This window comes from Carassius auratus, chromosome 14 (assembly GCF_003368295.1).
Source record: "Carassius auratus strain Wakin chromosome 14, ASM336829v1, whole genome shotgun sequence".
Taxonomy (NCBI): Eukaryota; Metazoa; Chordata; class Actinopteri; order Cypriniformes; family Cyprinidae; genus Carassius; species Carassius auratus.
In genome coordinates, this window is record NC_039256.1 from 6,835,158 (window position 1) to 6,860,203 (window position 25,046).

At 39.2% G+C, this 25,046-nt stretch overlaps 1 protein-coding gene across 4 annotated transcripts in view; it reads left to right on the forward strand.

Moving 5' to 3' along the window:
• The window catches only part of LOC113113485 (alpha-1,3-mannosyl-glycoprotein 4-beta-N-acetylglucosaminyltransferase B), a 135,576-nt gene that overhangs the window by 87,324 nt on the left and 23,206 nt on the right, over window positions 1-25,046 (forward strand). For all 4 annotated transcript variants that reach the window (XM_026279681.1, XM_026279682.1, XM_026279679.1 and 1 more), the window contains exons 5-8: window positions 1,798-1,844; window positions 2,749-2,862; window positions 17,720-17,795; window positions 18,324-18,438. In XM_026279681.1, coding sequence (XP_026135466.1) covers window positions 1,798-1,844; window positions 2,749-2,862; window positions 17,720-17,795; window positions 18,324-18,438 — 352 coding nt within the window. The remainder of the gene's footprint in view (window positions 1-1,797; window positions 1,845-2,748; window positions 2,863-17,719; window positions 17,796-18,323; window positions 18,439-25,046) is intronic.

The following is a 25,046-nucleotide window of genomic DNA, read 5'->3' on the forward strand; positions in this document are numbered from 1 at the left end:
AATTTAATTAAAATTTAAAATAAAATTTTATGCATTTAGCAGATTCTTTTTATCCAAAGCGACTTACAGTTCATTCAGGCTATCAATTTTTACCTATCATGTGTTCCCAGGGAATCGAACATCCAAACTTGCGCTTGATAATATTGCACAAATATTGCACAATTTAAAATTACCGTAACCTGATATTATTGTAAAATGGTTTATATGATTCATGCACTATAGTAGAGTCCAGTAGTTTTGTGTGAGAAACCAAATTCACTGAAATAACTGAATATTATTGACATTCGTTCACTGAAAATGAATAAGCATCATTTTAATTGTCATTTGGGTTAGGAATGACAGTAGGGTGAGTAAATGGTGACAATGTTTATTTTCTGGGTGAAAATAAAAAATAAAAACAGACCAGTAACAAAGTATGTTCTGTGAGTGAGTTATTTGAATTAAACAAATGTGAAGTACTCCTCGTTGACACATTTCTTTGTCATTTTCACACACCTGACCCAACTTATTTGGATTCGAGCCATTTGCATGTACTTTGCATACACAATTTAGATGCATTCCAGTCCGTTTCATTGATATACAGCATGGTCTGTACATGCAAATGTGTTGAGACAACGTCAGCGAAAGATGTCTCACTGAAAACCCTTGTTGATGGTGAGAAACAAAATCCCTAGTGGTGTTTGCTTGCTAAGTCATATAGCAGCATTACCGTAGCAGCGTAGCGTAGCAGCTCATTGTGGGCATCTTCCCCCCTGGAAAGCACCACTCACATTTTCATCAGGAAATGGAAAAACCCCAAAACTGTCCATTTTTGAATAGAGGGTTGAAAAGGATGTGTTTTATATGGCAGGGGCTTTTGTAGTGTTGTCTTTTTGTACTGTCTTTGAACCATTATATAGAGTATAGCTGATGTGACAGTAAATGGGTCCGGGTTTTTTGGTCTCAATATAAATCACAATCCTCAAGCTTCCTATTTGTCTGAAAAAGCAGCAATTCCCAATTCTCTGGATTTGAAAGATTTGGTCAGAGTTGCTGCAGGTGTTTCCTCATCATCTCTTCCCTGTGTCTCAGGAGTGACTCTGATAGTTTAAAAACAATGAGTCGGTCATGAGAGATCTGTGGGAAGTAATGAGGATTTGATGGGTCATGGACACTGACGCAGAGTCTGTATCCTCACATTATGCTCTCGTATATGCTGTCCTTGAGTTTGACTGTTCTGGCTCCATTTGACACAATAGGGCACAATAATAGTGCTTCAGAACGGCCCTGGAGTATTTGAACACTTGAAGTCAACATGGAACAGAAATTGTGATTCTTTCCTCTCCGTTATAGAAATTTAAATAAAGAATTTAAAGATGTGCACGGATAAATAATTTATAATAAGGACAATTGATAATGGAATTTAATGATGCAATCTTTAATGATAAAACAATGCATAAAAAAGGTTTAAAGACCTAAAGTAAAAAACAAACAGAACAAACCAACTGTAATTTTATAGCGCCCCTTGTGGAAACTCCCAGAATCCGGTGCATACTTGAGTTACATTTTGAACGAACCGTGAAATTGAATGTGAACAGTGAAATCCATCTGCTGTCTTACATTGGAAAGTGCTTTAGCAGCCCACCACCATTTGCTTCCATTATTGGACTTGACTACAGAGACCGTATAATCTCTTTAGCAGGAAAAGCCAGGAAATGACAATCGACGTTGTACATCCATCCAAAAAACTCCTACAAACACTTGTCTCTCCCAGAGATGAACATTTATTAAACCATTGATTCTTGCTTTGTTTTGCAGACGGATCAACAATATGCAAATAGTGTTGCTGACAACCTTAAGCGCCTGTGAGTACACTAGATTTTCATTAATGTTATGAACACAATCTGCTCGAGTTTCATTGGTACATGTGTGTTTGTGTGTTTGAGAGACCATGTGACTACAGACCTCTACTCACATGCTTTTTGAGGACAACAGCAGAAGAAACAGAAGGGAAAGTCCATCCTCCGGGTGTTAGAGTTCCTCTGCTTCGTTCTGCTTGTCCCACATTAGTCATGCGCTTGTGTTTATACTGATTGTTTTTGCACAGAGTTACAACACCGGAACAGTACTGTGTGTGTGTGTGTTGATTAGTTCTTTGCTTTTGTTGGCTTTTATTTCTCCCCTTACGCTATCTGTGTACTAATGGGTGTGTTATGTGGGTGCACAATAGAGTTATTATAGTGAACTAAAACAAAAAAAAATATATCCGTTTCACAAATTCTCACTACTAACTAGTTGTTTATTAGCTGGCATAATACTATCATTTTAGCTTTTTATTAGTACTTACAAATATTAATGTCTAATTCTGCATTGGACTATTTTTGATTCTTCAAGTAATTCTTAATGAGAGTTTGAGGCAAAAATGTAAAAATTTTAATTTGTAGATGAATCACACAATCACACACTGAGCTGGGACTAGTCCTGTCCAACTCCAAAAAGAGACAAAAACACCATTAAATATGAAATCACAAAATAACTTTGTGTGGAAAAACAGACTCAAATTTAAGTCATCATTTGCTGAAAATTCCTCTGCATATTCAAAACCTGACACTAGTCCACATTCACTTTCAGTTTATGGAAAAGTGCAGGTTGGTCATTTTACTAAACATCTTTTTTGTGTGTGTTTTACAAAAGAAATGAAGTCAAACACAATCCTGTGACTGAGTAAATGATGACAGAGTTGTGTTCCTCTCTCTGTATGCGTCTCAGGTTTCCAGCGGAGATTCAATCTGGGCTGTTGGAGATCATCTCTCCCTCCATCCATTTCTATCCAGACTTCTCTCACCTCAAAGAGTCGTTTGGTGACCCTAAAGAGCGGGTCAGGTAATATGACAAACCTTTCTCATCCCTTCAGTGTGTGTTTGTGTGTGTGTGTTGTTAATTAGCCATGAATCATCAGTGTGAACGCTGAGCATCAACTGCCCTTCTCAGCTATTAGCATCTCACATACAGTGACTCAGTATGGAAAACATATCTATTTGCACACACAGTGATCACATCTACAGAAAAGCAGATTACATTCGCTGCTTTCGATTCTGCAAGTAACTTGCATTTATAAATCTTGTATGGATTTTGCAGCGCTAAATGTTTGAAATTGAGTTAGCTAGAGGCATCTGTGTTCATGTACATGAGTTTCAGGTCTCATGAAAACGCTCTCTGCTGAGCAGAAAGTTCTGCCTGAACTTAAATGAGCTTTATTTGTGTGTGTGCGTGTTCCCCCGGGGTCAGACTTCTTTATGCCTTATTCATGAGTGCACACACACTTCTAGCATCTCTGTTCTGTCAGTTCAGTTTAATTAACACAAACACACAACTAAACCAAAGAAAGCCACTGCACACACACATACACACACTGCTTATCTGTAGCCTGTCATGTCAGTGCTGTCTCTCACACACCCTTACAGTGCCACTGTGTGACAATTAATTTCATAATTATGAATTATTTGTCTACTTAAAGTTTTTTGGAAAGGTTAAGTCGGGTGAACAATTGGCATGTTTCAGTACAATCCATGTGGTACTTCTGTCCCTCACAGTCTCATTATTAGATAAAAATCTAATAACTAATTGTACTGAATGCAAAATTAAATAAATGGGGCTGTGTGGTAATCCCGAGATACAGTAGCATTGTCAAATTGAACGCTATGATTTTAGAAGTGTATAGACTGATGCACTGCATATTTCTGAGTGAAGCGCAGTACTGTGTTCATTTTGTCACGGCGTGGTAGGGGCAGCGCCGTGGAGAGAACAAGGTCAGGGTCCAAATGCAGGTAAGATTAAATTTAATAGAACAAAAAGGCCAACATGGCAAAAACAAACAGAAACAAATGACAGGGAACAAGCCGATACAGCACAAGCACTAGAGACACGGTTCACAATTAACATTACAATAATCCAGGCAGGCAGAGTGGCGTGTGAGACAAAACTATATACTAGTGAGCAAATGGGGAACAGCTGTGTGTGTGAGTAACTGAACAGGTGTGCAGAGTGAACCAGGTAATGAGTCCGGGAGCAAGGGAGAAACACAGGTGGAGCAACTAAACAGTAATGAGGTGACAAGGTGGGCGGGGTCAGAAAAGGAAAGGAGAGAGCACATGGCACCAAATAAACACAACACTCACAGAAGACAGTGACAGAAAGACAGAAGACGACATCAGAACAACAAAAAATAAACACAAAAACACAAGTCCAAGAAGGACATCACGTGACGCCCACCAGGGCGGAGCAGAAGACCACCATAACCGTGTGGTCGGGACGGACGCCCCCCAGGGCGGAGCAGAAGACAACCACATCCTTGTGGTTGAGGCCAGAGTCCCCCAGGGCGGAGCAGAAGACCACCACAACCATGTGGTCGGGACGGATGCCCCCCAGGGCGGAGCAGAAGACCACCACAACCGTGTGGTCAGGGCAGAAGCCCCCCAGGGCGGAGCAGAAGACCACCACAATCGTGTGGTCAAGGCGGAAGCCCTCCAGGGCGGAGCAGAAGACCACCACAACCATGTGGTCAGGGCGAACGCTCCCCAGGGCGGAGCAGAAGACCACCACAACCGTGTGGTCCGCCCAACGGTAGGACAACAATCTGGCAATCCCATGGTGTACATACTGGACTCCAGAAGATCAGTGCTGACCCGACGCTGCTCATGAAGATTCTTGGTGAATTGCATTTGTACATGAAGATCATTGGTGACTTGTATTTGCTCATGAAGATCAGTGGTGACTTGCCTTTGTTCATGAAGATCAGTGGTGACTTGACTCAGTCCTTGAAGATCACCTGTGACTTGACTCAGTCCTTGAAGATCACCGGTGACTTGTCTCAGTCCTTGAAGATCAGCTGTTACTTGACTCTGTCCTTGAAGATCAACGGTGACTAGCCTCGTCTCTGGAAAGTCCATGGTACCTAGCCCTGGCTCAGGAAGGTCATCGGTGACTAGCCCTGACTCTGGAGGGTCCACAAACACCTGACTCGACTCTGGAGGGTCCACTGGAACCTGACTCGACTCTGGAGGGTCCACTGGAACCTGACTCGACTCTTTCGGAGCGGTCACCGCCGCCTTGTGGGAATCATGAGTGGACGCCGCCACCTCGGAAACATAGTGAGCGGATGACGCCGCCTCAGGGATATCGTGAGAAGATGACACCACCTCGGGGACATCGTGGGCGGACACCGCCGCCTCGGGGCAATCCTGAGCGGACACCGCCGCTTCGGGGCAATCCTGAGCGGACACCGCCGCTTCGGGGCAATCCTGAGCGGACACCGCCGCTTCGGGGCAATCCTGAGTGGGATCTGTGGCTTTGTGAAGGCTAGCAGTCAGCCCCACTGCCTCAGAGGGAACATCAGCAGGCTCCACCACCTTGTGAGTCCTGCGAGCCGACCACGCTGCTCGCACCGACATCAACTGTGAATCCCGCAAGCAGTGCATCAGCGTCTCGTCGGGGTGCCAGAATGGCATAAGGGACTTGAAGGGCTCGGCTAGTCCTCTCCAGAAGAAAACCATTAAACAGGTCCTCTCTGTCGCTGACAGCCGAGCCGCCCCCACGAACTCCCAAGCATAATCCTCGATGCTTCGCTCTCCTTGGCAGATTTCGAGGAATCTCCCTGCTGGACCCGTATTTGCTGCCTGGATTCTGCCACGGCCCCGTGGAAAGAACAAGGTCAGGGTCCAAATGCAGGTAAGATTAAATTTAATAGAACAAAAAGGCCAACATGGCAAAAACAAACAGAAACAAATGACAGGGAACAAGCCGAAACAGCACAAGCACTAGAGACACGGTTCACAATTAACATTACAATAATCCAGGCAGGCAGAGTGGCGTGTGAGACAAAACTATATACTAGTGAGCAAATGGGGAACAGCTGTGTGTGTGAGTAACTGAACAGGTGTGCAGAGTGAACCAGGTAATGAGTCCGGGAGCAAGGGAGAAACACAGGTGGAGCAACTAAACAGTAATGAGGTGACAAGGTGGGCGGGGTCAGAAAAGGAAAGGAGAGAGCACATGGCACCAAATAAACACAACACTCACAGAAGACAGTGATAGAAAGACAGAAGACTGTGACACATTTACACATGAGGAGCTCATGTTCCTCTATCTCTGCATGTGACACTATCACAGCTAAAAAGAGGTTTGAGTCCACTTGGAAGTCCAGCTATAAAGTAAAAAATAAACACGTATATTCATATATTTACTTGCATATCATGTCGGCAGCCATATCACCCTGGAGCCCAAGACCGGTTGCCCACTGAAGCTAAGCAGGGCTAAGCCTGGTCAGTACCTGGATGGGAGACCTCCTGGGAAAACTAGGTTGCTGCTGGAAGAGGTGCTAGTGAGGCCAGCAGGGGGTGCTCACCCTGTGGTCTGTGTGGGTCCTAGTGCCCCAGTGTAGTGATGGGACACTATACTGTCAAAAAGCACCGTCCTTCGGATGAAACATTAAACCGAGGTCCTGACTCTCTGTGGTCATTAAAAATCCCAAGATGTCTTTCGAAAAGAGTAGAGGTGTGACCTCGGCATCCTGGCTAAATTCAAAAATGAATTTGTGAATGTGTCGCTAAATTATTTAAATGTTATCTTAAAATCTAAGGGGGGCTTTAAGTAAATATCTTGCATCTAATGTGTTCAGCTGATGACAGCATTAGAGAAACCCCGGTATGAACATGACTGGAGGATCTTCTATTAAAGTATAATTACAAAACCATGAGTTTAATTGCTGAGAACCCACACCAACAACAAACATATTCCCAAACAGTGTTGAGTAAGTTGCTCTACAAAAGTAATTAATTACTAGTTACTAATTACATCTTCCTGTAATTAGATAACTGTACAAAGTATTTAGTTACTAATTACTTTCTAAATCCTATATCAACCTTGACAACTTAATGATACAAGGATAGATATGAAACGGTTCTTTTAATTATTTCAATTAACTACATAAATGATTCTGGTCACACTTTAGATTAGGGTCCAATCCTCACTGTAAACTAATTATTAACTATGACTTTTGCCTATATTTACTTCTAATCACTGTTTATTAATACCCAGTAAAGTAGTTGTTAAGATTAAGTATTGAGTAGGATTTAGTATAATGGCTTGCAGAATAAGACATAAATGTGTGCTTTATAAGTAATAATAAATAAGTAATAAATATCCCAGTAATTCATGCTAATAACCAACAAATTAATAGTAAACATTAGACACTAAAGTGTTACCAATATTCTTGTTAACTCACCAAAGTATTTAAAGTGAGAAGGGAACATAAAAATCATTCATTTTAAGGTTAGACTTTAAATATTGATGTTAAATCCACTATTGGATTGTATATAAATGTTCTACAGTCTATACACAGTATTAAGTTCAATTACATAAGAAGAAAACTGTAATTAAATTACAGAACAAAATAAAAGTAATGTCTTTATCTTTCAAAATTAAAGTAATTAAATTACCGTAACTAATTACACCCAACACTGTTCTCTTTACTGAAATGTTCCACACATCCTAATTTCCATCAGTATTGCAGTAACATCTCTGTCTAAGGTAAAACAGCAGCACTCCTTTCTGGACAGACACAGTCTTTTCACATTCTCCTAAAATAAACCATCAGGACAGTAGAGACTAATGCAAGTAATATGTTCATTAGCGTCTGTTTGGATCTCATCAGACCTACCAGTTGAACCCAAAGCACCCTGATGAACAGATCAGTGCTGGATCAGACAAGGCAGATGAATCCATCACCAATCAAGCAGACACACAAATCAATAACCAAACAGCCAAGAAAAATACAAAACCATTTTAGACCAGATCTGTTTCTTTTTAATAATGTGTTGCAAGCATAGTAGTTCAAATATTCATGTTTTTAAAATGTACTGAAGGCCAGGTGGTGTTTATATTTCGAAGATACATTCCTCAAGTGTGGACTTACCACACGTGGACTTGCATTTGTTTATTCAAATGCCTCAGTATTTGGTTCAATGTTTGGTGGCATGAGTGGAATTCTCTATTTTACACACATTAAATCAAACTCATTTATTGTTCATTACTTTAAATGAAATCCAGTCTTTTAGTGGTTAAAGATTTAGACCGGTCTGTAAACAACCAGAATGAGTTTATGAGACTTAGTGTGTTTTAATCTGACATTGCGTGACTGAACTAGAGTTTGTGAGTGTGCGGCGTGTGTTGTGACAAATTGGACAGATGTATCCTCGGGAGACCCTGGACGAATTGGTGGCATCTCACACATCTGGGAAAAAGAGAAAAGCTACCATCTGTATGTCAGGGATAGTGGCGCTGACCAGATTTCACAGGTTTTTCTAAATAGGGTGCATGTAAGTTTAGCCAACAGGGCACTGTACATCTATATATGTCTTCAGAGGAGGAAAAGAGGAAATCAGGATATAAAGAGGGTCACTGCACACCACCTGTATACTGTACAAGTTTAGGTGTGATCTAATTATTTACATATTTAAAAAGATCCGTCTGTCCATTAGAATGTCTGCCTCTCTCTCTGTATATATTGTTTAACCTCTAAAATGTAAAAGTTAGAAGTTTTAAAGTTAAAAGTCTAAAGTTAGAAGTAATGCATTTTATATAACGTTATAGAAATCATTAACTTAGTCATTCATACGTTTTTCAAAGATCATACAATCCTCATCGATAGTGACACTAAAACACGTTTAAGGCTTAATATTAAGAAATGTGCATTGTGTGCAAGTTGTTCTCCAAATAAAGTTTAATTATAATTCTTTGCCTTTTTAAAGATCATTATTTGGTGTATTTGGTGTAACAGAATATGTTGATATGCTTTAATGTTCAAAAAACACATTCTTTTTTAAATACTGTACATTGTTGTAGGTCCTCTATGCCCCATCTCTCTCAAACGCTCGTTTTCTACAGAGCCTTTCCTTCTTACGAGCAGTCTACTCTGATTGGCCAGCTGACCCAGTGCATTGTGATTGGCCAAACACTGCAAGCACTCGTCAGAAATCTAACACACCTTTCCATAATCATGAGCTTTATCTTTCAAAATAAATGAAAGACACTTAATAATATCCTTAGTTTTACCATCAGTTCAAGCTGAAAGAGGAACAGAGTCACCTGACAGACACGGTGATGAAGCTCGTATGTGTTTGCAGAACACAAGACACGGACGGATATGAAAGCTAGATGACTCCAGTGTGTGACAGTCTCTCTCTCTCTCTCACTCTCTCTCTCTCTCACTCACTCACTCACACACACGGCAAGCAATGCGCAAAACTCTGCATTTGAACATTCAATAGCAAATACTTATACTAATAACAAAACATACTTACAGTAGCTGATTCAGCAGATTGTCAGAATGACCTCTCCTAGGTTCACGAAACGATCGTCCATAAAATGCATTGCTGTTCTGTTGTAAGTAATCTTAAAGATTACTAAATGCATCTACTTTCAGAAGGTCAAATAAAGTGCTCTTGCTTTCTCCTAGATACACACACATCTCCCTGACATGGCTGCTTCAACACTAACTGTGTTTACTGAGACCACACCTTCTTTCTTTGTGTGAACATTTGGGCGGTATTACACAAATCTTCCCACATCGTGACGTAGACATGTGGGGGTGTGTCTAAACAAGACGTTTTAGGAGGGTGTAGCAGAGTCTTAACTTTGATAAAGAATATCTCTTTGGATTTGAGACTTTAATATTTTGTTTGTTTGACTGATTATATGGTTATGACCTCTTGCCTGTTTGGATACTGATTTCTGGATTACCCATTAAACAATGCTTCTGGATCTCGCGTTTCCTGTGATCGATCCTTACACAAAGCAACTGAACAACATTCATTAGGAAAACAGTGCGTCAATAATGCAAAATGACAGTTAAAGGCAGTTCATTATTGAATTCAGTGATGTCATCTCAGTTCAGTTTAAATAGTGTATGTGCATTTATTTGCAATCAAGTGAATGATATCGCTGTAAATGAAGTGACCCCAACTAAGCAAGCCAGAGGCGACAGCGGCAAGGAACCAAAACTCCATCGGTGACAGAATGGAGAAAAAAAACTTGGGAGAAACCAGGCTCAGTTGGGGGGCCAGTTCTCCTCTGACCAGACAAAACCAGTAGTTCAATTCCAGGCTGCAGCAAAGTCAGATTGTGCAGAAGAATCATCTGTTTCCTGTGTCCTGGTGGTCCTCTGAGACAAGGTCTTTACAGGGGATCTGTATCTGGGGCTCTAGTTGTCCTGGTCTCCGCTGTCTTTCAGGGCTGTAGAGGTCCTCTCTAGATGCTGATCCACCATCTGGTCTGGATAAGTACTGGATCTGGGTGACTGCAGTGACCCTCTGATCTGGACACAGACTGGATCTGGTGGTTACAGTGACCTCCGAATAAGAGAGAAACATGCTAATATTAGCGTAGATGTCACTCTTCTAATGATGTAGAAAGTACATCGGGTGTTATGGGAAGTGTTCCCAGTTCCAGTTTACCTAATTAATCCAGCCTAAAAATCCTTTAACGGATTTGGATAATAGAAGCATTTTAGTGTATTATGTGTAAGCCAGGTTAAAGAGATGGGTCTTTAACCTAGATTTAAACTGCAAGAGTGTGTCTGGCTCCCTAACAATGTTAGGTAAGTTATTGCAGAGTTTAGGCGCCAAATAGGAAAAGGATCTGCCACCCGCAGTTGATTTTGATATTCTAGGTATTATTCAAATTGCGAGTTTTGAGAACGCAGCGGACGTGAAGGATTACAATGTAACAAGAGCTCATTCAAATACTAAGGTGCTAAACCATTCAGGGCTATATACGTAAAAAGCAATATTTTAAAATCTATACGATATTTGATAGACCAGTGCAGTGTTGACAGGAATGGGCTAATATGGTCATACTTGGTTCTAGTAAGAACTCTTGCTGCTGCATTTTGGACTAGCTGTAGTTTGTTTACTAAGCGTGCAGAACAACCACCCAATAAAGCATTACAATAATCTAACCTTGAGGTCATAAATGCATGGATTGACATATCTGCATTTGACATTGAGAGCATAGGCTGTAATTTAGATATATATTTGAGATGGAAAAATGCAGTTTTACAAATGCTAGAAACTTGGCTTTCTAAGTAAAGAATGCTATCAAATAGCACACCTAGGTTCCTAACTGATAACGAAGAATTGACAGAGCAGCCATCAAGTCTTAGACAGTGTTTTAGGTTATTACAAGCAGAGTTTTTGGGTCCTATAATTAACAACTGTTTTTTCAGAATTTAGCAGTAAGAAATGACTCCCCATCCAGTTTTTTTTTTATATCGACTATGCATTCCATTAGTTTTTCAAATTGGTGTATTTCACTGGGCCACGACGAAATATAGAGCTGAGTATCATCAGCATAACAGTGAAAGCTAACACCATGTTTCCTGATGATATCTCCCAAGGGTAACCTATAAAGCGTGAAGAGTAGCAGCCCTAGTACTGAGCCTTGAGGTACTCCATACTGCACTTGTTATCAATATGACACCTCTACATTCACTGCTACGAATTGATGGCGGTTATATATGTATGATTTAAACCATGCTAATGCAAAAGATGTTGTGGTCAATAGTGTCGAATGTAGCACTAAGATCCAATAGCACTAATAGAGAGATACAACCACGATCAGATGATAAGATCAGGTCATTTATAACTCTAAGAAGAGCAGTCTCAGTACTATGATACGGTCTAAATCCTGACTGGAAATCCTCACAGATATCATTTTTCTCTAAGAAGGAATATAATTGTGAGGAATACTACCTTTTCTAGTATCTTGGTCAGAAAACGAAGATTCGAGATCGGTCTATAATTTACTAGTTCTTTGGGGTCAAGTTGTGGTTTTTTGATGAGAAGCTTAATAACATCCAGTTTGAAGGTTTTGGAGACATACCTTTATGACAATGAGGAATTAATAATAGTCAGAAGAGGATCTATGACTTCTGGAAGCACCTCTTTTAGGAGCATAGATGGCATAGGGTCTAACATACATGTTGTTGGTTTAGATGATTTAACAAGTTTATACAATTCTTCCTCTCCTGCAGGATAGGTTACTTTCCTGCCAATCAATACGAAATACCTCTAGTTTTGTTTTCCTCCAGCTGCGCTCCATTTTTCGGGCTGCTCTCTTTAGGGTGCGAGTATGCTCATACCATGGTGTCAGACTGTTTTCCTTAACCTTCCTTAAGCGTTAAGGAGCAACTGTATTTAAAATGCTAGAAAAGACAGAGTCCATATTTTTTGTTACATCAAGTTGTTCTGAGGTTTTGGGTATGCTAAGGAATTCGGATACATCAGGAAGAGTCCTTACAAAGCAGTCTTTTGTGGTAGAAGTGATGGTTCTACCATACTTGTAAGAAGTAGTAGAATTTACAATTTTGGCTAAATGAAGTTTGCACAAAACTAAATAATGATCTGAGATTAGCTCAGAGAAGCTTTCATTTTTTCATAACAATTGAAAAATATGAAATTAAGACATTAATATTAGTATTGTAATTTTGTTCTGTAAAATACAATTATTATTATTAAATACTCATTTTTATTTTACTTTACAATTGTATATTTTTACTGTAGTAATATGCTTCTTTATTGGTTTATTTTTTACTTTATTGGTTTATTTTTTTATAAATAAAATAAAGAAATGTAGTTATAATAATGGTGAGTTTTTTCTGTATCATCATGCTACTCTACATCCTCATTTTAAAATGATATTGTCCTTCCTGGGGGTATGCCAAATCATTGTCAACTTTTCACTCCTGTTGGGTTTGCATCTCTGTAGAAAACAAGAGCTCTGTTTTGAACTGCATCAAAGCTGCAACGGAATGTTGGTTTTTCTTATAACCTGATGGTTATGTCCTTCATCATATTCCATGGTGAATAAGAGCAGAGACAGAGTTTTTGTCAAAAATATGCCAGAGGTTTCATGTTCTCATCACAAGATCACTGTGTATGCTCTGGTGGACAGTATATGGTTTATGAGGACACAAATGTGTATACTAACATGGGTACTACAATATAAACATGGTTAATGAGGACACTTCCTGTGTCCTTGTAAAACAAAAGGCTTAAAAACATGCAAAACAGTGTTTTATGAAATTGGCAGTAGTTTTCTGTAAGCAATAGGTTTAGGTGTAAGGTTTGTGAAGAGTGATAGAAAATACAGTTTGTACAGTATAACAACCATTACAGCTATGGAGAGTCCCTGTAAACTACAAATGCACCTATGCGTGCATGTGTGTGTCTTGAAAAACTGATAATTTGCATCCTGCAGGGTTTCACAGGAAGTACAGAGGCTTACCAAAATGCTGAATTTGTATGTGTGTGTAAGTTTGTGTGAAACACAGTGGCTTGTGTGTTTATCATTTGACTCCATCTTTTGACATTGGCACGTTTAATGTGGTCATTGCTGTTAAAATCCAGTTACTACACTACAAACACTACACACACCCACTATCTGGGCTGTAAACAGTTTTATATAGTTCTTAAATGTAAATGTAAAGTGAGTCAGTTTTTGTTGTTCAAATACTTTTCCCTATCCTAGTATAATATACATAGTCAAAGTAGTCCATTCATAATTTGATTCCCTGATGAGAGTTACACTGTGTCTGTGTGGGACTTTCAATCCATTACTCTGTTTGTTTGAACTTCTGACCAACTGTGCAGATCCAAATGGGTGTTTTCCAGTTTTTTTTTTTAACCTTGATGGGTGTTATTTGGCCATCTAATCAAGACCCTAGCTACTAATTTATGCCTATGAAGACAATAGAGATAATATATGACAGATTTGATTGATTTAACTCCCCAAAAAGCTTTTGTGTAATTTTTTGTATTTTTGCATTTCAAATAACACCAGAAACCATAGCTGCATTTAGTAGAGTGTCTGGGACTATACAGTATGGATCAAACATATCTTTCTTTTACAAAACTCCATGTGGCAACACTTGGGATAAGAGGAAAAAATATTTTTCATGTCATGTATCATCTCATGTGAGATTGAGTGACAATCACTTTTGGACAAATGTGTTGTAACAAAGATAATGTAAATATTTTTAATATACGTGTGTGTGTGTGTGTATGTAACTATATATATATATATATATATATATATATATATATATATATATATATATATACACACACACACACACAACAGGGTGCGATTTGTGAAAGGGGGGGTGTTTTGAAACATTTTAATTCATTAAAATAAATCATGAGAACATGAGTTAGATGACGTCATGTGCTCATTAGCATATTTATGACGTAAGTGGAGTCGTATTGTATTGCCTCCCTTTGCTCACATACTGCAATTTAGCCATTTCATTTAATTCTCAATAAAACTGTTTTTATTAGTATATTTTAATGTTTCTGTTGTCAGACAACAGAATGAATATTATAATGACTGAAACACGGTCCATTAAGACTAGGACTATACATAACCAGCTCTCAAACATTAATCTGCACTAATGAAATCAAATACATATACGATAAAGTCAGTGGTTGTTCTGTGACTGATGTCGGCTATACTTGCTTGTAAAATAGAGTTAGAATCTACAGAATATCTTTTTTTTTTACTGAAAGTGCTGCTCCTCTCTGCGCTCGCTGAACACAGCAGATGCAGAGAGAGAGGCTCGCGCTGGGAAAGAGAGACCTAAATAATGATTGTCCAAAAAGTCGCTAGATTTGTCGCTAGTCACTTTTTGGGAAAAAATTTGATAAATCTAGCGACAAAGTGGCCAAGGTAGCAACTCCACTGCCCAGCAGACCGTCTCGCAAGCCACTCAAAGTAGCGCACAAAGTAGGCCTCTGTCTGCTGCTGAAGCCTAATTCCGAGACCGCAGCCTCGCCTACTGGCGCTACCTGCACAAAACGGTGATGTCGGCAGTGTGAGATGGGACAGAAGTGCAGCAAACGTAGAGGCACATGAGCTGGGATGAGGGCTAACCCACTAGACTAGCAATTCCATCACTCTCAAACATTTGCTCTCTGGAAAATAAAATAGACTTAAAGGAACACTCCACCGTTTTTTGAAATAGGGCTTATTCACATTATTTCCTATATTTAGATAGGTGGACAAATGCATTTTTGTGTCAGTGCATGCATTGTTTTAGTTTGACTGGGTCGGCGTTAGCTGAGCTTAGCACAATGAATGGAATCCTTTGTTGCCAGCTAGCATGGCCTGAGTAAAAGTGATCAAAAAAATTAAAAAAACCCACCTAATTACTTCCTGTGGCCTGCGTATTCACAGCGAGTACAAATAGCGATCCAGATTAACACTAGGCGATTTCCTAGGCAGATATTGACTTGGGACTATATTATGGGGAAGCACAGGCGAAGCACTGCTGCTTAGGCGAAGCACTGCTACTTCGGCGCAGAGATATCACGCAACACATGAAATCCCACGACTTCCGTCAACATACCGGCGTGAATAGTAGCTGCCTGGCTATTTTCCTTACAATACACGAATGGCGATGAACATGGCTGATTTTGAGAGAGACGAAGAGGGTGACTTCTCAGACAGTCAAGAACCAGAACCATACCTATTTGAACCAGAGTTTACAGAAGACGAGCTGCGTGCTTTGGAAATAGATCGACAGGAGGAGGAGGTTGAGATCGCTCAACAGCCTGAGGACGTGAGGATGAGAGCCAACATGAACTGGTGGTGTGAATGTGGGGGAATATGCCAATCTATGCCGACGGAAATAATTTAATATTTAATCATGACGCATGTATAGATCGACCCATATTATACCTGTATTCACATAGAGTTGATGTTTTCATGTGTTGCGTGATATCTCTGCACCGAAGTAGCAGTGCTTCGCCTGTGCTTCCCCATAATATAGTCCCAAGTCAATATCTGCCTAGGAAATCGCCTAGTGTTAATCTGGATCGCTATTTGTACTCGTTGTGAATACGCAGGCCACAAGAAGTAATTAGGTGGGGTTTTTTTTATTTTTTGATCACTTTTACTCAGGCCATGCTAGCTGGCAACAAAGGATTCCATTCATTGTGCTAAGCTAAGCTAACGCCGACCCAGTCAAACTAAAACAATGCATGCACTGACACAAAAATGCATTTGCCCACCTATCTAAATGCAGGAAATAATGTGAATAAGCCCTATTTCAAAAAACGGTGGAGTGTTCCTTTAATTCAACTCAGTCGGTCTACACAGCATGAGACAAGGGATTGTTGTGTGTTTGTTTTCACTGAAACATGGCTAAACTACAATATCTCAGACTCCGCTACTAAGCTGCACGGACTTGCCTACTATGGAGCGGATAGAGACAAGCACTGTCTGGTAATGCTCGAGGGGGTGGCTTGTGTGTGTACGTCAACAACATTGGTGTAACAATTGTGTGGTAGTGACAAAACACTGTTCATCGCTCATGGAGTTTATGTTTGTGAAGTGTTGACCATTCTATCTGCCATGGGAGATCACAGCCATTGTTATTGTCACAGTTTACATCCCCCTGTGTGCTATCACCAGGACACGCTTTGCGAACTGTAAAGCACCATCGGCAAACAACAAACAAAAAACCCAGACGACTTTTTCATAATAGACAGTTTTTCAACCTAGTGGCCAGTGTCAGAAAGCTACATCTCCACCAGAGGTCATGGGTCTTCCAGCAGGACAATGACCCAAAACACACTTAAAAAAGCACTAAGAAATGGTTACAAACAAAGTGCTGGAAAGTTCTGAAATGGCCAGCAATGAGTCCAGATCTGAATCCCTTAGATCACCTGCGGAGAGATCTCAAAACAGCCATTGGGAGAAGGCATCCTTCAAATCTGAATGACCTAGAGCAGTTTGCAAAAGAAGAGTCGTCCAGAATTCCAGTAGAGAGCTGTAAGAAACTCATTCATGGTTACAGGATGCGAATTAATTCAGTAATGTCTTGTTGATGTCAGAGGTCATAGGAGAATGGGCAGACTGGTTAGAGATGATAGAAAGACAACAGTAACTCAAATAACCACTCGTTACAACCAAGGTATGCAGAATATCATCTCTGAACACACAACACGATGAACCCTGAAGCAGAAGAGCTACAGCAGCAGAAGACCACACCAGGTGCTGCTCCTGTCAGATGAGAACAGGAAACAGAGGCTACAATTCACACAGGCTCACCAAAATTGGACAATAGTAGATTGGAAAAAAAGTTGCCTGGTCTGATGAGTCTCGATTTCTGCTGAAACATTCAGATGATTGGGTCTGAATTTGGTGTAAAGAACATGAAAGCATGGATCCATCCTGGCTTGTCTCAACGGTTCAGGCTGCTGGTGGTGTAATGGTGTGGGGGATATATTCTTGGCACATTAGTACCAACTGAGCATTGTTTAAAAATCACAGTCTACCTGAGTATTGTTTCTGACCATGTCCATCCCATAATGACTACAGTGTACCCATCTTCTGAAGGATTCTTCTGGCAGTATAATGCACCATTACACAGAGGCAATGAATTTCTATTCATGCTGATAATTGTCAAAAATAGCACTCTTGTTCTTGTCATAGGTTATGTAATAAATATTAAAAACAAAAACTCACACTGGCGCATTTTCTGACCCCATAACTCTTTGGAGGTATTTTTGCCCCAACCTCAAGTTAATTTCCCACCCCGCTATAGTTATATCATCTTCATACTTCATACTTCATACAATATCATCATACCTCTTTTTAAAGCATATGCTGATTGTTCTTGCAGATGGCGAACAAAGCAGAACCTGGATTACTGCTTCCTGATGATGTATGCCCAGACTAAAGGGACTTATTATGTACAGGTAAGATTAAGATTGAACAGATTCTTATATTTGGATAGAACACAGACATAATTACGAGTTCGAATGGATCGATGAACTCAGCTGGTTCCAAAAGGTTCTTATTTTTTTTATTTATTTTTTTTTGCATGTATTGATGCAGTGAATTATGTAATTATATAAGCAGTAATGTACTGTCAGCTGGTTGAAATAAACCTTGACAGCTTGTCTTGTAGTTCTTTTACGGGAATTGTGGGAAATGGCTTCCAGAGGAAAAAGAAAGTTCTTATAAAGACAAGCTGATCTTTGAGGGCACTTTTGCACTTCTTTTGTAGCATGTTCTTTTATGATCAGTTTTTTTGTGGGCGTTTAGATAAGAAGAAAGTAGATTAACTTCTGGAAAATGACACCCCTTTAAATCATTTAGCCTTAGATAGACAGAAAAAGAATTAAAGTTGTTGGCGATTATATGCAAATGATTCAAATCCACTTCACAGCTGCTTGTCTGCCCTTCACTCTCTCTCTCTATCTCTCTCTCTCTCTCTTTCACAGCTAGAGGATGACATTGTTGCACGGCCCAATTACTTCACCACAATGAAGAATTTCGCCCTGCAGCAGCCGTCAGAGGAGTGGATGATTCTTGAGTTCTCCCAGCTGGGCTTCATCGGTGAGTCTTACTCAGACTCAGACTGTCTTACACTGCTGTCGGTGTGTGTTAGCACAGCCAAACTCACACTGAATTCTTCCAAACAGAAAGATCCTTCTCACTGTTACCAGAAGAAAACTGTTATAATAGATGTCAAAGCTGGTTCTGTCCAAGAGGTGGATGAACATTTGATGTCGCTAATGAAAAACATTCTTTACACACAGATCAGAGAAAATATTGAATTCATTTCAGCATTTGTTTTTAATTGATTCTGTTTTACCTTATTGGCAATATGCCAGTCTATCTGAAAACAAAACTTTAACTGGATTCACAATCGCTGCCGTCTGGGTAGATACTAGTGTGAAAGATAAAGTAACGTGTCAATCTGTGCTTCAGCGGATGTAGTAGCTCATCTGGGTACTTCTCATCTACTGTTTAACGAATATTGTTAAAGGTGCAGGATGTAATATTGACAGCTAGCGGTTGGAATAGGTAGTGCAATAAAATTCGAAATATATGAAAGCTTTGCTTCTCCCACCCCCTCCTCTTCCTCATACAGTTGCAAGATGGAGCAAGGGATCAAAATAACTTAGTGTTAGTCAACAAGCCTTACAACACCTGTTTATAACAACACCTGTTAGAGACAGGAAGAGATGACGCAAGGATGCAAGCGTGACTTCAGAGATCTAAAATAGTAAAAGGAAAATCCCATGCTACACAGCATTTTACATGGTTTAACATGTGTTTGGCTAAATGGTGTGAGTGTGAACAGTATTGTCATGAGCCAGGTTCGAGTCCTCCTATTATTCATGACCCTTTCTCCTGAGTGTTTGCTCATCAGTTCTGCATCGCCAAGACATTCAGTGACCAGCAGACTGTTGATGTCAGCCTTTTGAGTCATTCAACTAATTACAGTAGCCAACCTTCATTCTTGTGTCCTTTGCTCAACATTGCGATAGCCAGGGCCGTCGCTAGTAAGGTGAAAGGTGGTGACGATTATAGGGGCCCATGGCTGAGGGGGGGCCCCTGCGATCTCAACCGACTCAAAAGACGCTCAGGACAGTTGACAGGCCGCTGCTCCGTGTCGTCAGTAAAGCTTATCATTTTCACGTGTTATTAAGCCTTGCCACTTGCCAATTTAACCATTCAAAAGACTTTAAAGTAGGGGTGGGCGATATCTTGATATTTAAAATATATTGAGATATTTTTAAACACGATATGGATTTTGACATATCGGAGATATTGTTTATATTTAATTCTGATTCCGCCACTTTGCTTGTTTGTCTTCTCTGTGCTGTGCTCGCCCCCGCCTCCTTGATTTTGTTGCCCCTCCCCTCGCGTGTTGTCTCATTGAACATGGCGGCGTCCTCAACCAGACCGGAGGCTACAGAGCTAGTATCAAAAAGACAACTGGCTCCATTATTTGGAGATACTTCGGTTTTAAGGCGTCAGGTGAACAGCAGGCAGATGTCTACTGTAGGGCCTTATGATTTCCGCAATGCAGAATACGCGGAGGGAATCGCGGAATCCAGTCATAAAAATGGAATTTACAGTTTAACATGGAATGTCACGGAATTCGTCAAATTTTGAATTAATTAATAAAAAGTAGGTAATTGAACTCACATGAAATCGCGATATTGACTAATATCTGTAAATATTAAGCCGGAAAAGTATTTAAATATGAATCCTGCATGTTCTTCATGTCTGTGTTAATGAATGGAGCACATGGAAGCACGCGTGACGCTCACGGTGATTTTAGCTTCTGTCGTCTCACTAAATTAGTACATAAACACATGAGGAACATCTCCAGAACTGCAATGAGAGTCACTTCATGAGCATCTGACTGTTTGATTTGTTTAAAACTAGCGTCATATATCACATCATAGACTGTGGTATCATGTACAGAACTTTAAAGGTACGGTAACCTGTCAAAATAAAAGTCTGGTTTAGTTTAAAGAAAAGTATTTGCCAGAAATCTATTACTATTGTTCAGCAGAATGTACATAGTCCACTACTACTACTATTAAAATGAAACAAACATAATCTTTTAAGGAATAATCACACAACATTTCTTCCATGTTTTATTTTTAATAGAAAATCCCCTTTGTTTACCAAAAAATAAAGTTTGCTTAATTTTCAGTAATTAAAAGATTAATTCATTTACATTTGATAACCAGAAAAATTTAAATACACAAAATTTCAGAGGGGTAAAAAACATTTCATGAGGCCATTTTAAGAAAAAAATTCACAAATTAAGTTGTTTTAATGCATTTAAATAATTACACATGCTAAAAACTTGCTCAAGGACACCTTGACTCTTGGTCAGGTTGTTAATCCAATGAAAGAAAAATTAAAACATTTTAAATGAAAGAAAGAAAATCACTCACTGCTCTTGACTGAATTACTTTGTATTTTTAGCAAGAATTAGTGCACAGTCAAACCAACAATTATTCAGATGCCAGATATCATTATATATATATATATATATATATATATATATATATATTATTTTATTTTTTTTACTAGTACGTGCAGGACACTATAATTAATTTATCAAGTGAGTATAGCAAAATAAAGCAAACTGTGACATATTAAACCCCAAAGTTCTTCTACAGTGGACTACTAGTGAAATTTATTTTTTTTAAAAATGTGTTTGATTGTAATCCATCCTTTCTATCAAAGTTATCTGACATTATCAAGATGATTTTGTTCTGAGACAGTTTAACTCTGAGTTCTTGTATTATTTTATTACTGTTTTCTAAACTAGGAGCAAATAAACTGTGATAATGCGAGAAATGTTGATGGTGTCTGAATAAATTTTGGTTTGACTATATTTAATTTAATCTACAGTGAAGATTATGCAGTGCTATTTTACATTTAATTATTCGGTTTCTGTACCTGGACACATACAAACTTGAAAAAATCTTAAACACTGTGTAAATAGCACAAACAAATAAACAGAACGAACATACAAATTAAACCGTTTCGCACCGAGCCCCACTAACCCCAGCTACGGCCCTGGCAATAGCTATATCTTCTTAGCAGAGTATTTCAGTGATCACAAATGAAAGCATGTGAATCGAGGACCACACAATCAGCTGCGGTTCTGTCAGAAACAAACTGAAAGTCGCTCATCCAATCAGCTGATACAGTTTATAAAACTGGTCTGAATAATTCCTTCACAAAAGATTGAGTAGGGCATTGTTCAGAGGACCTCCTTTTGTGTTCTGCAGAAGAAAGTTGTTACACAGGGTTTACACAACAGGAGAAAATAATTACAAAACTGTAATTGCCCATGCCTGTTCTTTTGTTACATTCTGCAATGCTTTATCCATTTCCTCCAGAAGCTTATCTTGGCTAACAGCATCTAAACTCTGAGGAAGTCTTTGACAGTCAGTTGGGGTTCGATTAGAGAAACTCTGAAACTCTCCCCTCTCCAAATCAAACCTGTGAAGCTCATTTTGAAATGACAGCCAAAATAATTGCTCTCTTCTGATCTGTGTTTGATATGTAGGCTAATTATGTTGATGATGGTGATCAGTGCTGTGTCAAGCTGGCTGAGGGCCTCGGGGGATGGCATGGGGAAGAGCTCTCGGTTTAGAGAAGTGATTATTCACTGCTGGGCCAATGAGTCGACAAGTTAGTAGAGAAAATGACGATGGCATGAACCCTATTATATCTATTATAACAACACCTGTTTGAGACAGGAAGAGATGATGCAAGGATGCAAGCGTGACTTCAGAGATCTAAAATAGTAAAAGGAAAATCCCAGTACTTAGCAACCGATCCTCACTGGCATTTACATTTGTTGGATTTGACATATGTTTTTATCCAAAGAAAATAAACCCACCTTGAACTGTTAGCTAGCAGTAGTGCGTAATAGCATGCCAAGTGATAATTATTCAGTCATACTTGAGTAAAACACTAAAATAAAATAAAAATGTACCTGTCCTCACTATAAGCAAAAGCTTCCCTCGTCACTGCAGTGAAAAAACATTCTAAATCCCAACATAACGGAATATTAACCACTGTGAAGTCTTCCTCTTTTCCCATCTTTTAAAAAAACTGATAAAATGTTAATTAATTTTAACAATTTACTTGTATTTTAAGTCCTATGAAAAACATGCTTTCAGTTAGTTTGTCTACGTAAAAATCTTTTTAGTGCTAGATTGGTTCACATTCACTCTCCATAATTTAATTCTATAGATTGCACATTGAGAATTACATTAATCGAAAATAAAGAATTTGAGTTTAAAATAATTTTGTTGTTGTTGTTGTATAGATAAGATAATACAGCGGAGTAAATCAGATAATCTTTGTTTTCCCATTTCATGTGTGTATGCTAGTTTTAATTAACTATCAATTAATAAAAGTATGTTTATAAATAAATTCAACTAATTATGTGTGTGCTGCCTTGTTGACTGATGTTGTGTGGGTTTGACAAGTACTCAGATACATGTTCACTGGGTATTTTTAATCACAAGGTCTGACTGCAAACAAACTGTTCATTCTTAGCTGACTAAATTTAAACAAACCGTTCTGAGACCAGCCTCGCCTTCGCAGTCAAGAGACGAACACAGGTCTGTTTGTTTCAGTTCAGCTGGGATCTGCTTTGAGCTCATGTGTTTTAGTCATGTTTCTCCACATGACCAGCTCATGTGATGACCAAATGACCTCCAGCTGGTCCAAGCTGGTCTACGTGGTTGACTCTTTGTACTATCTGCTAGTGGCGCTGGTGTCCTGCTTGTAGACCGTTGGTAGGGCATCCTGAAGCAGCAACAACACATCTAAAGCATGTTAGGCTTGTGTGAACTGGTTTTACCGCCTCTGGCCTGTCCACCCTGACCAAGACTTCTGAATATTTTTCAGCAAAGCAAAAAGGCTGCCAAGCCAGATGAGGTTGAGGGTAATATGCCATAAGAGCAGAAAAGAAACAAGTTGATGTGCCAAAGGAAAGATAAATCCCCATGATGCATTTCACACTCTTGCACTGAACACCAGAGCGTACGACCCAGTCGGTTCTGGGTATTAACACCTTTCTCAAGTCGGTTCATTTCTGTCTCTCTCACACACACACACACACACACACAGACCAGAGACACACATATTTCTCTAGAGTCTTTCTCTGCTCTTTTACTCTAATAGGTCCCAAAGCAGCACTGAAGCTGTGATTGATGCTGCTCTCTGCCCATATCACACTCTCTCTCACACACACACACACACACACACACACACATTTTCAGTCATTTCAGCCACCCACACAGACGCAAAGCTACAGTACTTTGCAAAGTTTGGGGCATTATGTAAAAATGCTGTAAAGTGAGGATGCCGTCAAAAATAATGCCATAAATCGATTTTATTAATTATCGATCTAGAATTAACTTCAATTAAAGTAACTAAATTTGTTCAACATTCATTTGGTGTAACCAGACTATGGGATAAACTTTATTTTTAAAAAATTTTAGTGAGTGAAAATACTGGTGTTAATTTATGATGAAATCTGAGATCTTTCTGACCCTCCCATAGACAGCAAGGGTACTACCACGATCAAGACACAGAAATGTGTAAGGATATCGTTAAAATAACCCATGTGACTTCAGCCGTAATTTTATGAAGCTACAAGAATGCTTTTGCGTGGAAAGAAAACAAAAATAATGACGTTTTTAACTTTTTTTTAACTATTCTTCTCCTTTGCATGATCTTAGCACCATAGTATCATGCACTGACACAAAGCTGAAGAATTGTGAACAAATGAAGGTCTTGTAGTGACATGAGGGTGAGTTTCTGTATGAACTACCCTTTAAGTAATAGCACACAAGCAACAGTGTCATTTTTAAATGTGTTGTTCATTTTATACAATAGTTCAACAAGCTGAATGTGTTAAATTTTAGAAACAATGTTTTTTTTTTTCTGATTTGCCAGTGAAATAGTTTCAGAAAAGCCAGAGCAGAAAATGGTGCACCTCAGAGCAGCGCTGATGTGTTTCATCCCTAAATCAATTTGTTTTTGAACAAATCAATTATTCAGTCATCCATTCATAGAATCGGTTGAATGAGTGATTCAATCAATCACTCATTCAGACAGGGACCTACCGGTGGTTTTAGTGTCATAATTAATAATCCAGGCCTAGCCAACCGAGATGCCAGCACAAAAACACACTTAGCAAAATACTGTTTGACTGTCATTGTCAGATAATCAAAGGTAAATAGAGATACCTTTTTTGTGTGTGTGTGCAGCATCTGTATTAATGATAAATTTGTTAAAGCTAAGTTGCATGTACAAAATATGATAGTATTGTACAATTATAAGAAAATGTATAATGCTTTAACTAACAGCACCTTCATAAATTGAATAAAAACACTCGGCCAACAGAATAAATAATGCACACAAGTTTAATACATATCCTCAGTGTTTTTCTTTATGAAGTCTCTGAGCATTGAGAGAGTATGAGCAACAGCAGCAGTAATGTTTGCCTTAGCCATCCGCCCTAAATACATAAACGCATACATCAGATGTTTTTATCAGTATCGTCTCTCAGAATTCAGATTTTAATGATTTCCCCTGCAATCACAGTGTGAACGCTAAGATGTTTCCAGCATGGAGTCGGCCTATTTTAGCTCAGGGATTGC